Source organism: Gobio gobio (genome assembly GCF_949357685.1).
Source record: "Gobio gobio genome assembly, chromosome: 15".
Lineage (NCBI taxonomy): Eukaryota > Metazoa > Chordata > Actinopteri > Cypriniformes > Gobionidae > Gobio > Gobio gobio.
In genome coordinates this window covers 6,110,247-6,130,093 of record NC_137108.1, presented here as the reverse complement: position 1 = coordinate 6,130,093, position 19,847 = coordinate 6,110,247, and the positions used below count along the sequence as shown (strand labels likewise).

Here is a 19,847-nt window from a genome sequence, read left to right as displayed (position 1 = left end):
GCTCTTATGTAGATATTTGTTAAACATATATAATTCATTTTGGGTATATCAAGCGGGCAATCTTTGGTCTCTTTAATCTATAACGTGTTCCAGAGCAAACCAATTTTGGTTAAGAGGAAAATTAAGTTTTATGACTTTATATTTAGGCCATATTTAACTTAAGTCCTGTATGGTTTACTAGAGCACTGCTTTTGTACAACCCCAAATCAGCAAAAGTTGGGACAGTATGGAAAACGCCAAAAAAAAAAAAGAAAGAAGTGATTTCTAAATTTACTTTGACTTGTATTTCATTGCAGACAATATGAACACAAAATATTTCATGTTTTGTCTGGTCAACTTCATGTCATTTGTAAATATGCATCCTTTCCTGTCATTCAGACCTGCAACACATTTAAAAAAAAGTTGGGACAGTAAAGCATTTACCACTTTGTAATGTTGCCATTCCTTTTCACAACACTTAAAAGACGTTTAGGGACTGAAGACACCAAGTAATGAAGTGTTTCAGGTGTAATTTTGTCCCATTCTTCCTGCAAACAAGTCTTAAGGTGGGCAACAGTACGGGGTCTTCGTTGTCGCATTTTGCACTTCAAAATGCGCCACACATTCTCTATTGGAGACAGGTCGGGACTGCAGGCAGGCCAGTCAAGTACCCGTACCCTCTTTCTCCGCAGCCAGGACTTTGTAATGTGTGCAGAATGTGGTTTTGCATTGTCTTGTTGAAATATGCATGGACGTCCCTGGAAAAGATGTCTTCTTGAAGGCAGCATATTATGCTCCAAAATCTCTATGTACTTTTCAGCATTAATGGTGCCTTCACAGAAGTGCAAGTTACCTTTGCCAAGGGCACTGACACAACCCCATACCATGACAGACCCTGGCTTTTGGACTTGTTGCTGGTAACAGTCTGGATGATCCTTTTCTTCTTTGGTCCGGAGCACACGGCGTCCATTCCTCCCAAAAATTACCTGAAATACTGATTCATCTGACCACAGTACACGTTTCCACTGTGTGATGGTCCATCCCAGATGCCTCCGAGCCCAGAGAAGTCGACGGCGCTTCTGGACACTGTTAACATAGGGCTTCCTTTTGGCACAGTACAGTTTTAACTGGAATTTGTGGATGTAACTACGTATTGTGGTACTTGACAAAGGTTTGCCAAAGTAGTCCTGAGCCCATGTGGTGATATCACTTATAGATGAATGATGATTCTTGATGCAGTGCCGCCTGAGGGATCGGAGATCACGGTTGTTCAGCTTAGGCTTGCGCCCTTGTCCTTTACGCACTGAAATTCCTCCAGATTCCTTGAATCATTTAATTATGTTATGCACTGTTGAATGTGAAATATCCAAATCTCTTCCTATCTTTCTTTGAGGAACATTGTTTTTAAACATTTCAATAATTTTCTCACGTATTTGTTGGCAAACTGGCGATCCTCTGCCCATCTTTGCTCCTAAAGGATTAGACCTTTCTTAGATGCTGCTTTAGTACCAAATCATAATTACAATCACCTGTTTCAAATCACATCATTATTTAACCATTTTACCTCATTACTAGCCCTAAATTGCTCCTGTCCCAACTTTTTTTTAAATGTGTTGCAGGTCTGAATCACAGGAAAGGATGCATATTTACAAATGACATGAAGTTGACCAGACAAAACATGAAATATTTTGTGTTCATATTGTCTGCAATGAAATACAAGTCAAAGTAAATGTAGAAATCACTTCTTTTCTTTTTCTTTTGTGTTTTCCATACTGTCCCAACTTTTTCTGATTTGGGGTTGTACGTTTGACTGAATTGTTTGCTTGTGTTTTATTTCTTATTGTTTTTTATAATGTTTATTGTTGTTAATTTAAATATTATTTTCAATAAATATTATTTTATATATAGCTAAATATTAGGGCTGGGTATTGACACAAAATTCTATTTCAATTCACAAGCTTGCAATTCGATTAAATTCGATTCAATATTAATTTTATTTTATTTTTCTCAAGGAAAACTAATTTCTTAACTAATGCTGTAAACTATGGGAGTCAGCTGGTACTACATTAGCCCACTATAATATTTAAGGTATAATATTTAAAAATTAAATTATTTGCATACAAACACTTAAATTACACTCAATGATGTTTTTTTTAATAATGATGAAAGTTATAATATTAGCTTTACAATTACATAATCATATTTCTAATCCAATTTGTTTGACTACCATAGTATTTTTTCCCTACTATGGTAGTCAATGGTTGCTCTCTCTGTTTGGTTACAAACATCTTTCTAAATATCTTATTTTGTGTTCAGCAGAACAAAGAAACTCATACAGGTTTGGAACACCTTGAGGGTGAGTAAATGATGACAGAAATGTCATTTTTGGGTGAACTATCCCTTTAACATTCCAAATATCCTCTTTGTAATGTTGCTGTCTAGCCTGGATGCCAGCCGAACTTAGCCCAGCCCACAACATTTTAACTCGGGCAGTTCGGTCTGGACTTGATCGGTAGAGAAGTAATTATGCCCGAACAGAAACTGTTCGGACCAATCAAATTGTCAGGGCGGGCTTTAGACGATGATGGACAGATGATAAACAGTAACGTAATCATCCACGTCATCAAAGGCGCTTGGGTAGAATTGGGGGGGGGGGGGGGGGATGTGCCTACAAAAATCTCCTTTGTAAAAGCTTTACGAGGCACTTTAGATGAGCTCACAGAAATAGTTAACTGACAACTACTAAATGTTTTATAACTACCTGAATTAATCATGAATTATAGTATGAATACATGTTAATAAAGCATTTATTAACACACTGAGTAACTATTATTATATGTCTAAATAATAAGATTTATAAATGTACATTTAAATCGTTTATTAATCATTTACTTACACTTTCTAAACGATCTGATGAACCACGGACAACTCCTAAATAACTGGTTTATAAATAATGTAATACTTAATATAGAAATGATTAATTGATCATTTATAAAGTATGAAAATACAATTATTAAACACATTATAGATATGCTTATAAATCAAGAATAGAGCATTTATAGCTGTATTTATAAACTGCCTATTAATGTCTATTAATGATTTATAAATAATGAATTAACTATGTACTAATGCTTAACTAATGCTTCATAGCGTGTAGTTATTATAAAGTGTTACCGCGAAGTCTTGTTTTGTGTAACACTGCTTTTTTGAGCATTCTCCCTGGATTCTTGTTTTTTGGTCTTGGATTACTTGCCTGTTCTGTGGATTACCCTTTTGCCTGTCTCTCCTGCCTTGTTTGCCTGTTTGGACTGCTTTCCTGTGTATGACCTTTTGCCTGTTTTTGACTACGATTGTGGATTATTCTAAAATAAAGCTGCGTTTGGATTCTCAACCTTTGTCTCTCGGAGCAGTACGTTACAGAACAGAAGACTTCGCCATAACATGGATCCAGCAGTATGTCTTGTCCGTCTATGCCAAGGAACTCTCTCACTCGAGGACCACATCAGATACTTTCTGAACAACGCAAACATCACCAACCTCCCAGACTTTATGTTGATTGTTTTGGTTTTTTTGCCATGGACTCCACAAACTGTTACAAACCAAACTCGTCCGTGATGGTCCTCGAGGGTCTCTGAGTGAGTTCCTTGATTATGCCCTTCAGGTAAGCGGCTCTGCATTCACTGTCGGAGTCGCAGAGTACGAATGTAGCAATGGCCGCCATTCCAGGATCTAGTCCCATCTTGGTCTCTGTCAGACCCCAGTGACATTTCCTGTTTCGAGTCCGGTGGTCCCGAGTCCTGACATGGCCAGGAGTGCTATGCTGGTGTTTTATGTGGTGGTGGTCTTGCGTGCTTGGGAGGAGCACAGGACATCCTTCAGAACTAGGGGGTTATTCCTGAGCAGCCCGCGGTCGTCCTGGAAGGAGTTTCCAGAGCTGCCGAGGTGCATTGCATTGCCATGACTAGCCCCTGCCACGAAACCAGAGTGGACTCTGTCCCCTGCACCGAGCCAAGAGAGGACTTCACTTCCTGTTACGAGTCCAGAGAGGACTTTGCTTCCTGTCCCGAGTCCAGAGAGGAGTCTAGCCGGGCCACTTGCTCAGCTTGCTCCGCTGTGGGGGTCTTCAAGCCCATCTGCACTTCTTTGGTGGTCGTCTGCTCCGCCATGGGCTTCAAGATCGTCTGCATTGCTGTGGTGGTCATCTGCTCCACCCGGGGGGTCTTCAACCTCATCTGCGCTGCTGTGGTGGTCATCTGCTCCACCGTGGGGGTCTTCAACCTCATCTGCGCTGCTGTGGTGGTCGTCTGCTTCACCCAGGGGGTCTTCAACCTCGTCTGCGCTGCTGTGGTGGTCATCTGCTCCACCCGCGGGGTCTTCAACCTCATCTGCACTGCTGTGGTGGTCATCTACTCCACTGTGGGGGTCTTCAACCTCGTCTGCGCTACTGTGGTGGTCATCTGCTTCACCCGGGGGGGTCTTCAACCTCATCTGCGCTGCTGTGGTGGTCGTCTGCTCCACCGTGGGGGTCTTCAACCTCATCTGCGCTGCTGTGGTGGTCATCTGCTCCACCGTGGGGGTCTTCAACCTCATCTGCGCTGCTGTGGTGGTCATCTGCTTCACCCGGGGGGGTCTTCAACCTCATCTGCGCTGCTGTGGTGGTCGTCTGCTCCACCGTGGGGGTCTTCAACCTCATCTGCGCTGCTGTGGTGGTCGTCTGCTCCACCGTGGGGGTCTTCAACCTCGTCTGCGCTGCTGTGGTGGTCGTCTGCTCCACCGTGGGGGTCTTCAACCTCGTCTGCGCTGCTGTGGTGGTCATCTGCTCCACAGTGGGGGTCTTCAACCTCATCTGCGCTGCTGTGGTGGTCATCTGCTCCACCGTGGGGGTCTTCAACCTCATCTGCGCTGCTGTGGTGGTCATCTGCTTCACCCGGGGGGGTCTTCAACCTCATCTGCGCTGCTGTGGTGGTCGTCTGCTCCACCGTGGGGGTCTTCAACCTCATCTGCGCTGCTGTGGTGGTCGTCTGCTCCACCGTGGGGGTCTTCAACCTCGTCTGCGCTGCTGTGGTGGTCGTCTGCTCCACAGTGTGGGTCTTCAACCTCGTCTGCGCTGCTGTGGTGGTCATCTGCTCCACAGTGGGGGTCTTCAACCTCGTCTGCGCTGCTGTGGTGGTCATCTGCTTCACCCGGAGGGGTCTTCAACCTCATCTGCGCTGCTGTGGTGGTCGTCTGCTCCACCTTGGGGGTCTTCAACCTCATCTGCGCTGCTGTGGTGGTCGTCTGCTCCACCTTGGGGGTCTTCAACCTCATCTGCGCTGCTGTGGTGGTCGTCTGCTTCACCCAGGGGGTCTTCAACCTCGTCTGCGCTGCTGTGGTGGTCATCTGCTCCACCCGCGGGGTCTTCAACCTCATCTGCACTGCTGTGGTGGTCATCTACTCCACTGTGGGGGTCTTCAACCTCGTCTGCGCTACTGTGGTGGTCATCTGCTTCACCCGGGGGGGTCTTCAACCTCATCTGCGCTGCTGTGGTGGTCGTCTGCTCCACCGTGGGGGTCTTCAACCTCATCTGCGCTGCTGTGGTGGTCATCTGCTCCACCGTGGGGGTCTTCAACCTCATCTGCGCTGCTGTGGTGGTCATCTGCTTCACCCGGGGGGGTCTTCAACCTCATCTGCGCTGCTGTGGTGGTCGTCTGCTCCACCGTGGGGGTCTTCAACCTCATCTGCGCTGCTGTGGTGGTCGTCTGCTCCACCGTGGGGGTCTTCAACCTCGTCTGCGCTGCTGTGGTGGTCGTCTGCTCCACCGTGGGGGTCTTCAACCTCGTCTGCGCTGCTGTGGTGGTCATCTGCTCCACAGTGGGGGTCTTCAACCTCATCTGCGCTGCTGTGGTGGTCATCTGCTCCACCGTGGGGGTCTTCAACCTCATCTGCGCTGCTGTGGTGGTCGTCTGCTCCACCGTGGGGGTCTTCAACCTCATCTGCGCTGCTGTGGTGGTCATCTGCTTCACCCGGGGGGGTCTTCAACCTCATCTGCGCTGCTGTGGTGGTCATCTGCTTCACCCGGGGGGGTCTTCAACCTCATCTGCGCTGCTGTGGTGGTCGTCTGCTCCACCGTGGGGGTCTTCAACCTCGTCTGCGCTGCTGTGGTGGTCGTCTGCTCCACCGTGGGGGTCTTCAACCTCATCTGCGCTGCTGTGGTGGTCATCTGCTTCACCCGGGGGGGTCTTCAACCTCATCTGCGCTGCTGTGGTGGTCGTCTGCTCCACCGTGGGGGTCTTCAACCTCATCTGCGCTGCTGTGGTGGTCGTCTGCTCCACCGTGGGGGTCTTCAACCTCGTCTGCGCTGCTGTGGTGGTCGTCTGCTCCACAGTGTGGGTCTTCAACCTCGTCTGCGCTGCTGTGGTGGTCATCTGCTCCACAGTGGGGGTCTTCAACCTCGTCTGCGCTGCTGTGGTGGTCATCTGCTTCACCCGGAGGGGTCTTCAACCTCATCTGCGCTGCTGTGGTGGTCGTCTGCTCCACCTTGGGGGTCTTCAACCTCATCTGCGCTGCTGTGGTGGTCGTCTGCTCCACCTTGGGGGTCTTCAACCTCGTCTGCACTGCTGTGGTGGTCGTCTGCTCCACCGTGGGGGTCTTCAACCTCGTCTGCACTGCTGTGGTGGTCGTCTGCTCCACCGTGGGGGTCTTCAACCTCATCTGCGCTGCTGTGGTGGTCGTCTGCTCCACAGTGGGGGTCTTCAACCTCATCTGCGCTGCTGTGGTGGTCATCTGCTCCACAGTGGGGGTCTTCAACCTCATCTGCGCTGCTGTGGTGGTCATCTGCTCCACTGTGGGGGTCTTCAACCTCGTCTGCGCTACTGTGGTGGTCGTCTGCTCCGCCCTGGCTGCCTGAGCCACCCTGGTCATCTGCCCAGCCTGCTCCATCCTGGTTGCCTACTCCACCCTGGCCGCCTGCTCTGCCTACGCCACCCTGGTTATCTGTCCAGCCTGCTCCTTCCTGGCCTTCTGCTCTGCCTCAGTCTCCAGGGGCCTGACCCTCCCTCCCACCCCACGGTCCGCCTCCGCTCCACCTCCCTCCGGGCTTATTATAGGAGTGTCTGGAAGCCACTCCTTAGGAGGGGGGGCTATGTCACAATCACCAGAGGGCACTCCACCTCAGACTATTACCATATCACCACAAACTACATTACCCATAATACTCTCTACTCATTATCCCTGATGACATCCACCTGTGTCTCATTACCCTGTTCGCTTCACCCTATATAAGCCTGGTTATCTCAGTCATTTATTGCGAAGTCTTGTTTTGTGTAACGCTGAATTTCTGAGCATTCTCCCTGGTTTCTTGTCTCTTGGTCTTGTATTACTTGCCTGTAGTCTCTCTTGCCTTGTTTGCCTGTTTTTGACTAAGATTGTGGATTATTTTAAAGTTAAGCTGTGTTTGGATTCTCAACCTTTGTCTCTCGGAGCAGTGCACTGTGTGACCATAGAATAACCAAAATGGAAGGTCCCCCTAAAGTCATTTAAGGAACCTTAAACTGCAGCATGTTCATAGCCAAAAGAGGACATTTTAGGAACGTCCCTAATGTTCTATAAAGGTTTGGGATTTTCATTACCTTTAGGGAACGTCCCCTCCTATGTGGGTATTCACTTTTAATGATAGTATATTTATTGAACAAAAATTAATTATTTTATTGATCAAAATAAACAGAAAATAGTACAAACTTAGCTAAAGTTATTGTTTTGAACAAGTGTTAACATTATGAAAAACATATTTTAGCTAAAGTATGTTTATCAATACTGTGTGCCTTTTGCCCCGTGTCTGTGGGGTAAACGGTCCACCTTGCCAACTCATACATTTATAAGATTTTTAAACAAAATAAACAGCTGTTGCTCCATAAATGTTGAATTCAAAAGTTTTTTCTGCACTCATAGCCTATACAATGGAAGTAGTGAGAATTAAGTTTTTCTTAAGGTGTGCCTTTAGCCCCGGATGTACCCTAATGATGTTGTGTGAAAAGACATTGAAACACTAAATAAAATTTGCCATTAGCCAATATAAATTCTTTCAAACAAATCCAACACCCTGCAGTCAGTTCTTGGAAGATTACGATATGGGTAAATGTAAATCAAATGCATTGTAAAGATTAACCAACTTACTGGGCATCAAAATGGATATTAGTGTAGTGTCTGTAAAAGTTAGAGTGAGTTTGAGGCTGTTACCTGTGAGCTCCGAGAATGATGACGGGAAAATCCCCAAAAGAAGTGAAAAGCACGTCCACCGCCAGACTTGCATGACTCTTTAATATCCAATAAACTCCTTACAGTTAAAAATGTAAGCGTGCGCCACTGACAGCAGATATTAGTTTCCACTGTTCCTCAGAGAACGTCTCCCTGGAGTACAGTAGGCTACAGTAACTAAAACCGGACGTCTGCTGCCGTTTACATCCAGAAGTGGGAGGTAGAGAGAGAGAGAGAGAGAGAGAGAGAGAGAGAGAGAGAGAGAGAGAGAGAGAGAGAGAGAGAGAGAGAGAGAGAGAGAGAGAGAGAGAGAGAGAGAGCAAGTAATGACAAGAGAGTCATCGTATGAATAATACTCATAATTGGGATTTTTTTTTAAATGATTAAATTTAGGACTATTTATATATAATTTATATATTTATTATAAATTAATTAAATATATGTGTATCGTTCACCTAGGTCTAGGAGAACGAACTCCCGAGGACGGGAGGAAAAGTCCGTTAATTCTGCAAATGGTACAGCAGCGTTCTTGATAGCGTCACTCAGCTCACTCTTATCTCTGTGTGTATATTTGAGGCTACAATAAAAAAAAAATGTTAAAGGAATAGTTCACCCAAAAATGAAAATTCTGTCATCATTTACTCACCCTCAAGTTGTTCCAAAGTTTTCTTTGTTCTGCTGAACACAAAAGAAGATATTTTGACGAATGTTTGTAACCAAGCAGATACAAGCAACCATACCATAGTATTTTTTTCCCTACTATGGTAGTCAATGGTTGCTCTATCTGCTTGATTACAAAAATGAACTAACCATGAGCAATATACATTTGTTATTGTATATTAATATTTTAATCTTTGTCAATGTTAGTTAGTAAAAATACAGCTGTTCATTGTTTGTTCATGTTACTTGACATGCATTAACTAATTTAACATATACAACTTTTTATTTTAATAATGTATTAGTAAATGCTGAAATTAATATAAACTAAGATTAATAAATGCTGTAGAAGGGCAGTTTATTATTAGTTCATGTTAACAAATGTAGTTAACTAATGAAATCTTATTGTAAAATGTTACCTATTTCATGATAGCAAATACCTTCATACTTATAATACAGGTTTACAACATCAACAAAACTGAACATGAATTCCTCATAATTACCTGCTTGATCCTCACTGTTTTGTTTAGCAAAGTAAAAGTAAATAATTATATAAATATATATATATATATATATATATATATATATATATATATATATATATATATATATATATATATATATATATATATATATATATATATATATATATATATATATATTAAAGTAATATTATCATAATTTCCCTGTTTTTGTTTGATGTGTTATGCATTCTATTTGTATCAATGTCTTTTCATAGAATGCCAAGGAAATATGGAATATTTTTAAGGAGGCAGACATGAGACAGGAGCAAACGATCAGGAGCAATCAATCAACATTCAATTGCTCCTGACAAGCCCCAACCATGGCAGAGCAACCCACCCTCTGCTAAGCCCTGGGGAAAATCTACTCCTGCCGTGGCAGGAAAACCCGCAAACTCTACCCCCACCGACTCGAAATGCAAGCGGCCTGCCTGATATTTGGCTGATGGGGTCTTCGGGTCCACGTTCACGAGTGGCAAGCTCTTTGGACTCTCTTCCTGCCTCAGAGCCCCTGTCCATTCCCTGTCGTTCAGGGGGTCTGTTGTGAGGAAAAGTGCAAGAGCAGTGTCACCACACCGCACATACTGTGTTCCCTTCACTCAGCTAATAAAGGCTTCGGCCCCAGTGTTTCCCAAAACAAAACACAAAAAACACATTAAATCAAACGAATCATATGAATTCGTTACAGAGAGATATCCTCTCTCTGCAGGGAAAGCACTTTTATCTGCAAAGGGTGGACATCTCTCTGAGCCCCCGCATGCCGTCCCTAGTTTCCCCACTAGAGGGCATTATTGCATCACAAATAAGCCAGCTGGGCATTCGTAAAGGCATCCATAAATCTATTCGCCTCGTGCGAAAACAGCCATTGTTCTAAATTCTTCTCGCTAAAGGACATGAACGCGCCCCTCGGGGTGGAAGCACTTGCCCACCCATGGCCCAGAGTGCTGCTGTATGCCTTTCCTCCCCTGTGCCTGTTAATTCCTCACTGGCCAGTGTGAGAGAGAAGGGCCTGTCACTCATTCTGATAGTACCCAGGTGGCCCAAAGCACCATGGTTGGCGGAGATAATTCCTCTGTTACATGCCCAGCCATGGCGCCTTCCCCTCCGCACAGACCTATTGTCTCAAGCGAACGGGGAGATTTATCACCCACACCTGGACAGTGTGGCTCTCTGGGCCTGGCCCATGAGAGGATGAACCTAAACGCACTAGGGCTTCCCCTGCATGTGGTTGCTACTATACAGAATGCCAGGGCCGTTTCTTCGCGGTCCTTATATGGCTGTAAGTGGCAGGTGTTCGATGAGTGGTGTGAAGGGCGTGGTCTCACATCATATCAGTGCTCAGTTTCTGATATTTTGTGTTTCCTCCAAGAAGTTATGGGTCTGTCCTGGGCGTCTGTGATGTTTCGCTAAAACGCTTGATTTCAGAACATGTTGTCATCTGTTTGGATTTTGGAGGCATCACACACCTCTAACTTGACAGGAATGCAGTAACAGTGATTGCTCATTCAGCCTGGCTTCCAGAGATGAAATATGGATTTCATTTATTTTATTTTATTTTAATTTCATTTTATATTTCCTTTTACTGAAACCCTAAAGAATCAAGATGAATGTGGTGTGTACCATTGTCTGTATCTCTCACTGAGAGAAAAGCACATATTATCAATGTTTTGGAAAACTTTCTCTGGTTGGGACCAGGGGCCCGTTTCAGAAAGGAGGTTAAGTGAAAACTCTGTCACTTGAAAAACAAGTGAGTATGTTAACCCTGAAATGAGGGAAACTCTGGGTTTTCTGTTTCAGAATGGGAGGTATGTTAAACCTGAGAAAGCAGGGTAAGTCAAGTCCGCTTCTGAAAGAGAGGTAACTTATACTCAGAGTCAGTTACCAGGGTCAATTACTCTGTGAACCTAACCTGGGGCCCGTTTCAGAAAGGAGGTTAAGTGAAAACTCTGAGTAGGTTAACCCTGAAATAAGGGAAACTCTGGGTTTTCTGTTTCAGAATGGGAGGTATGTCAAACCCGAGAAAGCAGGGTAAGCCAAGCCCGTTTCTGAAAGAGAGGTAACTTATACTCAGAGTCAGTTACCAGGGTAACTTACTCTGTGAACCTAACCTGGTCAGAGGCAGGTTTTCTTTGGTAAACCCAGAGTTTCTTTCGTTCTCCTCCCCCTTTTTAAAGCACCAGCAGTGTTTAAATACTTTATTCATTCATTCAAACGCCACAAATGCTTTTCTTACTGAGTATTTTGGTCATATTTCAAGTATAAATATAAAAAAAATTATAAATTTAATCTAAATCTAAAGCAAGCAAAGTTTACTTAAAACAAATTAAATTTTCTGCCACTTGACAAAAATACAAAGTAAGAAAAGCACATGAGGACACTGTCAAAGTGACAAAAATGGCATGTTTTATACAAGATCCTGACGTTCACTTGATAATCCTCTAGAAGTAACCTAATAATTAGAATTTCCTTTAGGATTTCCAGTGGTTGGACACATTTATGACACTCATATACCCATCATCACACTTTCTGAAAACGGATTACTGTATGGTATGGAAGGATGCTGCCAGATGGTAGTACGAGATATATGGCATAACCACCACCACAGCTGTTAAATACATTTATTTACATTTTTATAGTCATCTTTATTTCCTACAAATACTTTATTCTTTTTCCTGTTGGGTGTTAATATTCTTCCTCCATCTCCTTTTCATCTGTCAGTGGTGCTGGAGTTTGGCTGGCCTGAGTAGAAGTCAATAATGTCATTACCCTGATTAATAAATGTAACAGGTAGGATCAGAGAACATTTCATTATGTGAAAAGAGCATAGACCCTTTTCACATTTTTGGGTTTCCGAAGCTGAAGTCGTCATAGTTGGGTTAACTCTTATAGCGGTGAATGAGAGAATACATTAAATATATATTTTTGTGTCTCCATTTGCTCAAATAGCAAAAGAAAAACTCCACAATAGTGATTTCACAACTTTCAAAAAGATGGAAAAATTAAAGTGAGATTGATAACTGCAGTGAAAAGAGAGAAAGATGTTAATTTTAACTATCACTCCCATAGACGCTGTATTAGAAACACTCTCACAGCAGCGGTAACTTGATTTTTGTAATTTGATGCAAAAGTAATATAATACAATGTATTAGTGTTATAAATGTACACACATAAAAAATAAATAAAAAAAACATTGCAGGATTTACGATATTGATGACCATTAAAACACGTCATCACAGTCTGTGAAAAGGGTCTATGTGGGAAAAGCTGCTGCACATTGGACACTGAATGATATTTATTTAATATGTCAAATGTTTGTAAAGTCATTAAACCTACACCCATGAACATTTTATGCTTAAAGCTTTTCCTGATTGAATTATGTTTTTTTTTTTTTTTTTTTTTAGCTGCTGCCACATTCTTTGTTTGCCTTTTGGATACCATGAAAATTAAACTTAATTAAAATAAATAAGAATTAAACTTGTGTATTGACCCGGAAGTATGCAAACGTCTTTTTGTTGGGTGCTGTTGCCATGGTGAATCGTAATTTCGGAGCTCCATTGATCGTGGCTTTTCATAGTTGGAATGCATGAGCTTAACTCAGAGTCAGTCTACTCAGAGTTGATTGAACTACCTCAATTCAGCTGTTCTGAAACCCAAAACTCAGAGTTTCCCATCTCAGAGTAAGTCAACTCAGAGTTCAGGTTTAAACTCAGAGTTTGTTGAACCTCCTTTCTGAAACAGGCCCCTGGTCAGGAGCCGGTTCTCTTTGGTAAACCCAGAGTTTCTTTTGGTCTCCTCCCCCTTTTTAAAGTGCCAGCAGTGTTTAAATACTTTATTCATTCATTCAAACTGCACAAATGCAGTCTTTGTCGTATTTCAAGACCAAATATAAAAAAAATTATGAATTAAATATAAATCTAAAGTAAGCTAAGTTTACTTACATTTTTTTTATATTATCTGCCACTTGACAAAAATACAAAGTAAGAAAAGCATTGTTTGCAGTGCAGGAACATTCATTCATTGCTCATATTTTCATCATGAGGACACTGTCAAAATGACAAAAATGGCATGTCCTTTTATACAGGAAGGATCCTAACGTTCACTTGATAAAACTCTGGAAGTATCCTAATAATTAGAATTTCCTTTAGGATTTCAAGTGGTTGGACGCATTGATGACACTCATCACACTTTCTTAAAACGGATTACTGTATGGGATGGAAGGATGCTGCCAGATGGGTACGAGATAAATGCCATAACCACAGAAGTTAAATACATTTATTTACATTTTTTATGGTCATCTTTATTTCCAAATACTTGATTCTTTTTCCTGTTGGATTTTAATATTTTTCCTCCATCTCCTCTTCATCTGTCAGTGGTGCTGGTGTTTGGCTGGCCTGAGTGGAAATCAAATGTTAATGTCATTACCCTGATTAATTACTGTAACAGGTTGGATCAGAGAACATTTAATTATGTGAAAAGAGCATAGACCCTTTTCACATGTCCGGGTTTCTCAGTCATAGTTGGGTTAACTTTTATAGTGGTGAATGAGAGTATACATTACATATATTTTTTGTGAAAAACTCCACAATAGTGATTTGACAACTTTCAAAAAGAGGGAAAACAATAGAGTAAGATTGATAACGGAAGTGAAAAGAGAGAAAGATATTATTTTTTACCATCACTCCCATAGACCCTGAATTAGAAAGAAAAAACTTGTTTTTTGTAATTTGATGCAAAATTTTCAGCAGAACAAAGAAACTCATACAGGTTTGGAACAACTTGAGGGTGAGTAAATGATGACAGAATTTTCATTTTTGGGTGAACTATCCCTTTAAACCTTCACTCCTGAACCTTTTATGCTTAAAGCTTTACCTGATTGAATTAAGTTTTTATTTTTCATTTTAAGCTGCTGCCACATTCTTTTTTTGCCTTTTGGATACCATGAAGATTAAACTTTATTAAACTAATTAAGAATTAAACTTATGTATTGAACTGGAAGTATGCAAAACTGTTTTTGTTGTGTGCTGTTGCCATGGTGAATCATAATTTCAGAACTCCATTGATTGTGGCTTTTCATAGTTGGGGTGCACGTGCTTAACTCAGAGTCAGTCTACTCAGAGTTGATTGAACTACCTCAATTCAGCTGTTCTGGAACCCAAAACTCAGAGTTTCCCATCTCAGAGTAATTCAACTCAGAGTTCAAGTTTGAACTCAGAGTTGGTTGAACCTCCTTATTGAAACGGGCCCCTGTTCCGATACAGCGGGAGTGTTTGTTTACAATTGCTTATAGCAGTGTCATCAGTGTACTGCTGTATTTTCGTCAACTTTGTGATTATTAATACTGACATTTCTGTTGAATATATATTTCTTGTATTGTTTATTTGATTTCACTAAGTGTAATTGTGCAATGAGACATACATGTTAGACGAATATCATTGTAAATGATTTCTCTTTATTTCTTTCTGTAGACCATACAATATCACAGCTGCATACTGCAGATGCATATTCAATATTGCAAATAAATGCCTCATTACTAAGAATCTCTTCTCCATTCCTGATTCTCTAATTGGAATCTGATTCATATTTGGCCGCCTCAACCAGCTGAAATATTGATTGTAGTGGGACTTCACTACAATGAGTTAAACAAATTACATAGTTTCTCAAAGTTCATAGCTACAAAGCAGAAATTAAATATTAACTGAACTGAGATTACACAGCTCAGAGATAAATGAAAACATTTAATCTGCATGGGTTTATACTCTAATTAAGGATTGTTGTTATAACAATGCTCTGTAGGTCAATTCAAATGTGATGTAATTTATCAAAATGATGGTCTAATGGGGGGCTTGAGAATCGTGAAAATGTATTTTGGCCCTAGAAAAACAAAGCAGATATTATATTTGATATTTATTCATCCATTTATTCAAGTTGGCGATCATTCATTTCATTATTCATGCACTTTAACCCTACACTAAAACTAGTGACAGAGAGTGCATCATATCACTTTCATTTAAATTAACAATTTGATGGAGGAACAAAGACAGAACTAGAAATCATAAAATGCTGTCCTACTAAAAAAAAAATTACTTTCACTGTTGTTAGTTGCACTCAAATCATCCTTGTTCGCATTACTTAAAAACTCATGTAACTAAATTAACTTGAATTGAATAAGTTGTTTCTACTAAAAATGAGTATTGTCAGCTTTACTTAATAAGTGTTTGTTCGGTCAACTTAACATTGCTGAGTGAAACGAACAAACTGGGCAGTGGAATTCCTGCCCTCAATTAAGTTATTTTTACATTTTGTTTCTAAAAATATGGTTGTTATTTAATAGTTTTCCACTTAGACTTGTAGAGCAAGTAGTTAATTTAATAAGGTAAATTAAATTGATAAATGTGTTCACCTAACATCATAAACTTTTATAAATTTAACATAACATTATTAAGTAAACTGCACATATAAATATTATGTAACAGTGACAAATTCAAATGGTTTGTATTTACTCAAAGAAATTTTGTCAGCTTTACTTTACTTTCTTTTGTTCATATAACTAAATTGTTATTTGTAAAAATTACTCAATATAGTTTTGTGGAACCACTTGACGCTGCTTTTTTGAGTAATTTCAACAAGTCATTTTTTTGAGTGTACAATGAACTACAATAGGACCATTTTTGTGCTTATGTACTACAAAAACTTAAATTGTAAAAAAAAAAAAAAATTCAGAAGGCCTATATCTTATAGTTTCTATAAAGGCATTAGAACTTTATTACTCATATACTTTATCATTGTGAAAATACCCCGAGATGGCTTGAAAAACACAGAAATCATATTGTCGCAATCGTGTGTTTATTATCTTCACATTGCATTCATCAAAACAGCCTCTGATATTTTATGTCATTCTAATAATTTTTAACAGCCTTTACTGTTTTTATTACGGGTATGGTTTTTGAAAATATTATCTAACACTACAGTATTGATGGCGATGCCAAAGTGTGCAGAGGCCTACCGTGTAATCCATCACGTACTGTATGGTAAACAGTTTTGGCCTGCAAACACTTGGGGTTACTTGACTGTAGCCCTGTTCCCTGATAAAGCGGAACGAGATGCTGCATAAGCTTATGCAAATGGGGATGTCTTTGACATAACCAGCTGTGAAAATAGTGTGAAAACACGTCAATGAAATTGACCCGGGAGGTATTTATAGCCTCGGCTGGTGACGTCATAGGCGCACCTGCTGCACGAGGCTATAAATAGATGAGCTTCAGCTGGAGCAAACCAGATCTTCTTTGTTTGAAGACCAGTCCTGAAGCATCATCAGCACGGCCTAGCAATGCAGCATCTCGTTCCGCTTTATCAGGGAACAGGGTTACAGTCAAGTAACCCCAAGTGTTCCCTTTCAAAAGCTACACTCAATGCTGCATAAGCTTATGCAAATGGGAACGAGAATACCCACGCCGCCGTGCTGTGTAGGTGTGTACAAGAACGCAAGAAGCCTCGGCATTAGCCTGTGATATCGACTCAAGGACATGAGAGCCCGGAGTGGCATGAGCATCCAAGCTATAAAGTCTTATGAATGTGTGCGGAGAGGACCAACCTGCCGCATCACAAACACTTTGTAAGGGAGCACCCCTTGCTAACACAGTAGAAGAGGCGACTCCCCTGGTGGAGTGAGCCCTTAATCCTATAGGCGAAGCTTGACCGCGCGCCTCATAGGCAAGAGCAGTAGCATCCCTGACCCAATGTGACATTGTTTGGTGAAGGCAGAACCTCTGTTACGGCCCCCATGGCAAACAAACAGTTGCTCTGACTTACGCCACTGGCTAGTGCGGTGGACGTAGGCCTGAAGAGCATGGACTGGACACAGTCTATGAAGTTTCTCCTGATCCGGCGTTGTGAATGGCAGAGGGCAGAAGGTTTCAAGAGTGACAGAATGTACAGTCGACAAAGGAACCTTAGGCAGGTAGTCAGGGATGCAAAATCACTTTCACCAAACCTGGGGCAAAATCTAAGCAGAATGGCGATATTGACAGAGCCTGCATGTCCCCAATTCTTTACAGAGAAGTTATAGCCATAAGAAAAAACATCTTTAGAGTCAGAAGTTTGTCAGACGCTGATTCTAGAGGTTCAAAGGGGGTCTCAACCAGACCCTCGAGGGCTAAAACTAAGTCCCATGAAGGGATCTTGGCACAACAAAGTGAGCAGGCAGAAGATGCCTCCCAAGCGGCACCCCATCCACCAGGGCATGGCAAGCCAAAAGAGCGGCTACATAAACCCTGAGTGGAGGGGCAAGCTAATGTTTCAAAGGGGGTCTCAACCAGACCCTCGAGGACTAAAGCTAAGTCCCATGAAGGGATCTTGGTTCTAACAGGTGGCCTCAACCGCCTACCCCACGAATGAAGCGAGCGAGTAGAGGATGTCTCCCGAGCGGCACCCCATCCACCAAGCCGTGGCAAGCCGAAAGAGCGGCCACATGAACCCTGAGAGTGGAGGGGCAGGTGCCTGATGACAACTTTTCTTGCAGAAAATCCAGAACTGAAGTAACCTGGCAGTTGACTGAATCTACATTGTGTCGTACACCACCTTTCAAAGACACCCCATTTATTAGCATAAACTTTCCGAGTGGAGGAAGCTCTAGCACTTAGGATGGTCTCAATAACTGCAGGCGAAAGCCCCGTGTCCCTCAGTTGGTGCCCTTCAGGGGCCAAACATGAAGGTTCCACAGGTCGGGCCTGGAATGGAATATCGTGCCCTCTGCCTGAGACAGAAGATCCCTCTCTTCGCCGGAATCGCCCAAGGCGAGCCGTTGAGGAGAGACACTATCTCCGAGAACCAAACCCTGTTTGACCAACGCAGCGCTATCGATAAGAAGCAAGACCCTTGTTGGCGAACCCCGGCTAGAACTCCCAGGAGCAGAGCGACTGGAAGGAGGGCATACAGACGCATTTTGGGCCATGTATGAACCATCACATCCAGACCCAGCGGGGCTGGGTGACAGAGAGAAGCAGGGACATTGCGCTGTCTGAGAAGAGGCGAAGAGGTCCAATCCCTGTGGTCAGCTCTGTAAAATCTGATCCAGATCTGCTTGACTACTTCTGGGTGGAGTTTCCACCCCCCCATCTGTAACTCTGTCTGGACAGTAAATCTGCTCCCACATTCAACCGCCCTTGAATGTACACTGCTCGAGTGACAGGAACTTGTTCTGAGCCCAGAGAAAAATCTGTCTCGCTATTCTGATAGCGTGAGCACAGACCCCCCTGGTGATTATATATGAGATATTTAGCTGTACTGTCCACCCGCACTAGGACATGACAGCCCCTCAATTGGGGGAGAAAGTATTTCAGGACCAGAAATACAGCCGTCAACTCGAGGCAGTTAATGTGCCAACTTAGTTGATGACCCTCCCATTCCCGTTGGGCTGGACGACCACTCAAGGCCGCACCCCAGCCCGTCAGGGAAGCGTCCGTCGTTAGCAACTTGCGACGACAAGGTACGCCTAGAGTGGGACCCAAGGCAAAAACCGGGGTCTGAACCACATAGTTAGTGTACGAAGCCACATGGCGCGCCACTTTATTTGCCTGAGGATTGGCCCTAAGCCCTCTGGCTTTGAGCCACAACTGAAACGGTCTTATGTGCAACAACCCCAAAGGGAAACCCGTGGATGCTGATGCCATTAGACCTAACACTCTGGTGCTGATGATCAGTAAGATCTTGGTCTAGCCTGACTTTGCTCAGGGAATACTGAATGGTCTTGATTCAAGCCACCTTGGTGACCAAAAACCGAACAAACCCTAGATAAGTCGTTCTCTGGGCAGGAGAAAGAACACTTTTCTTGGTGTTGAGTCTCAACCCTAGAGAAACTAGATGAGCTAACACACTGTGTTGAAGCACCATCTCATGTGATTGTGCTAATTTTAGCAATCGCCTCTGTAATTCAAAATTTGAATGCCCCGGAATCCCAATGGAGCCGGTAATACATCCATACATTTCGTATACGTGCGGTTACAAGGCTAGCCGAATGGAAGACCCGAAATTGGTAAGCTTTTGCCCCCAAGAGCGAAACTCAGGAACTTCCTGTGTTGTGGCAGTCTTTATATGCGAATACATGCGTCCTTCGGATCAATCGTGCCGAATCCAATCACAATGTTGAATATGCGACACGACCGCCTTCACTGTAACATCTTAACCTTGAGTACTTTAACTGCTTCACGGTTTAAGACTCGAAGATCTAAGATTGGACACCCCCCCACCCTACTGGGGACCAGGAAGTAACTGCTGTCACTTGTGACAGTACGAACGCCAACTCCGCCTTCACGGAAGTGGAGACCACGCCGTTCAAACACGGAGGACGACAAATAAATTAGTTTACTAATTTTTACTGTGCTTAACACCCATGCAGAAACGCCTGGCAGAAGTTCACACGCTGCCTGAGACTCTGAGAGTGACAATTTTAACACTTCCTGT

General features: G+C 42.8%; 1 protein-coding gene across 1 annotated transcript in view; it reads right to left on the bottom strand.

The window, feature by feature from the left end:
* Positions 1-8,386, bottom strand: part of LOC307138039 (CUB domain-containing protein 1-like) — a 54,507-nt gene extending 46,121 nt beyond the window's left edge. The window contains exon 1 of the mRNA XM_079836143.1: positions 8,194-8,386. Within this exon, the coding sequence (XP_079692269.1) occupies positions 8,194-8,266 (73 nt within the window). The 5' untranslated portion in view covers positions 8,267-8,386. The remainder of the gene's footprint in view (positions 1-8,193) is intronic.
* Between the last annotated feature and the right edge of the window lie 11,461 nt (positions 8,387-19,847).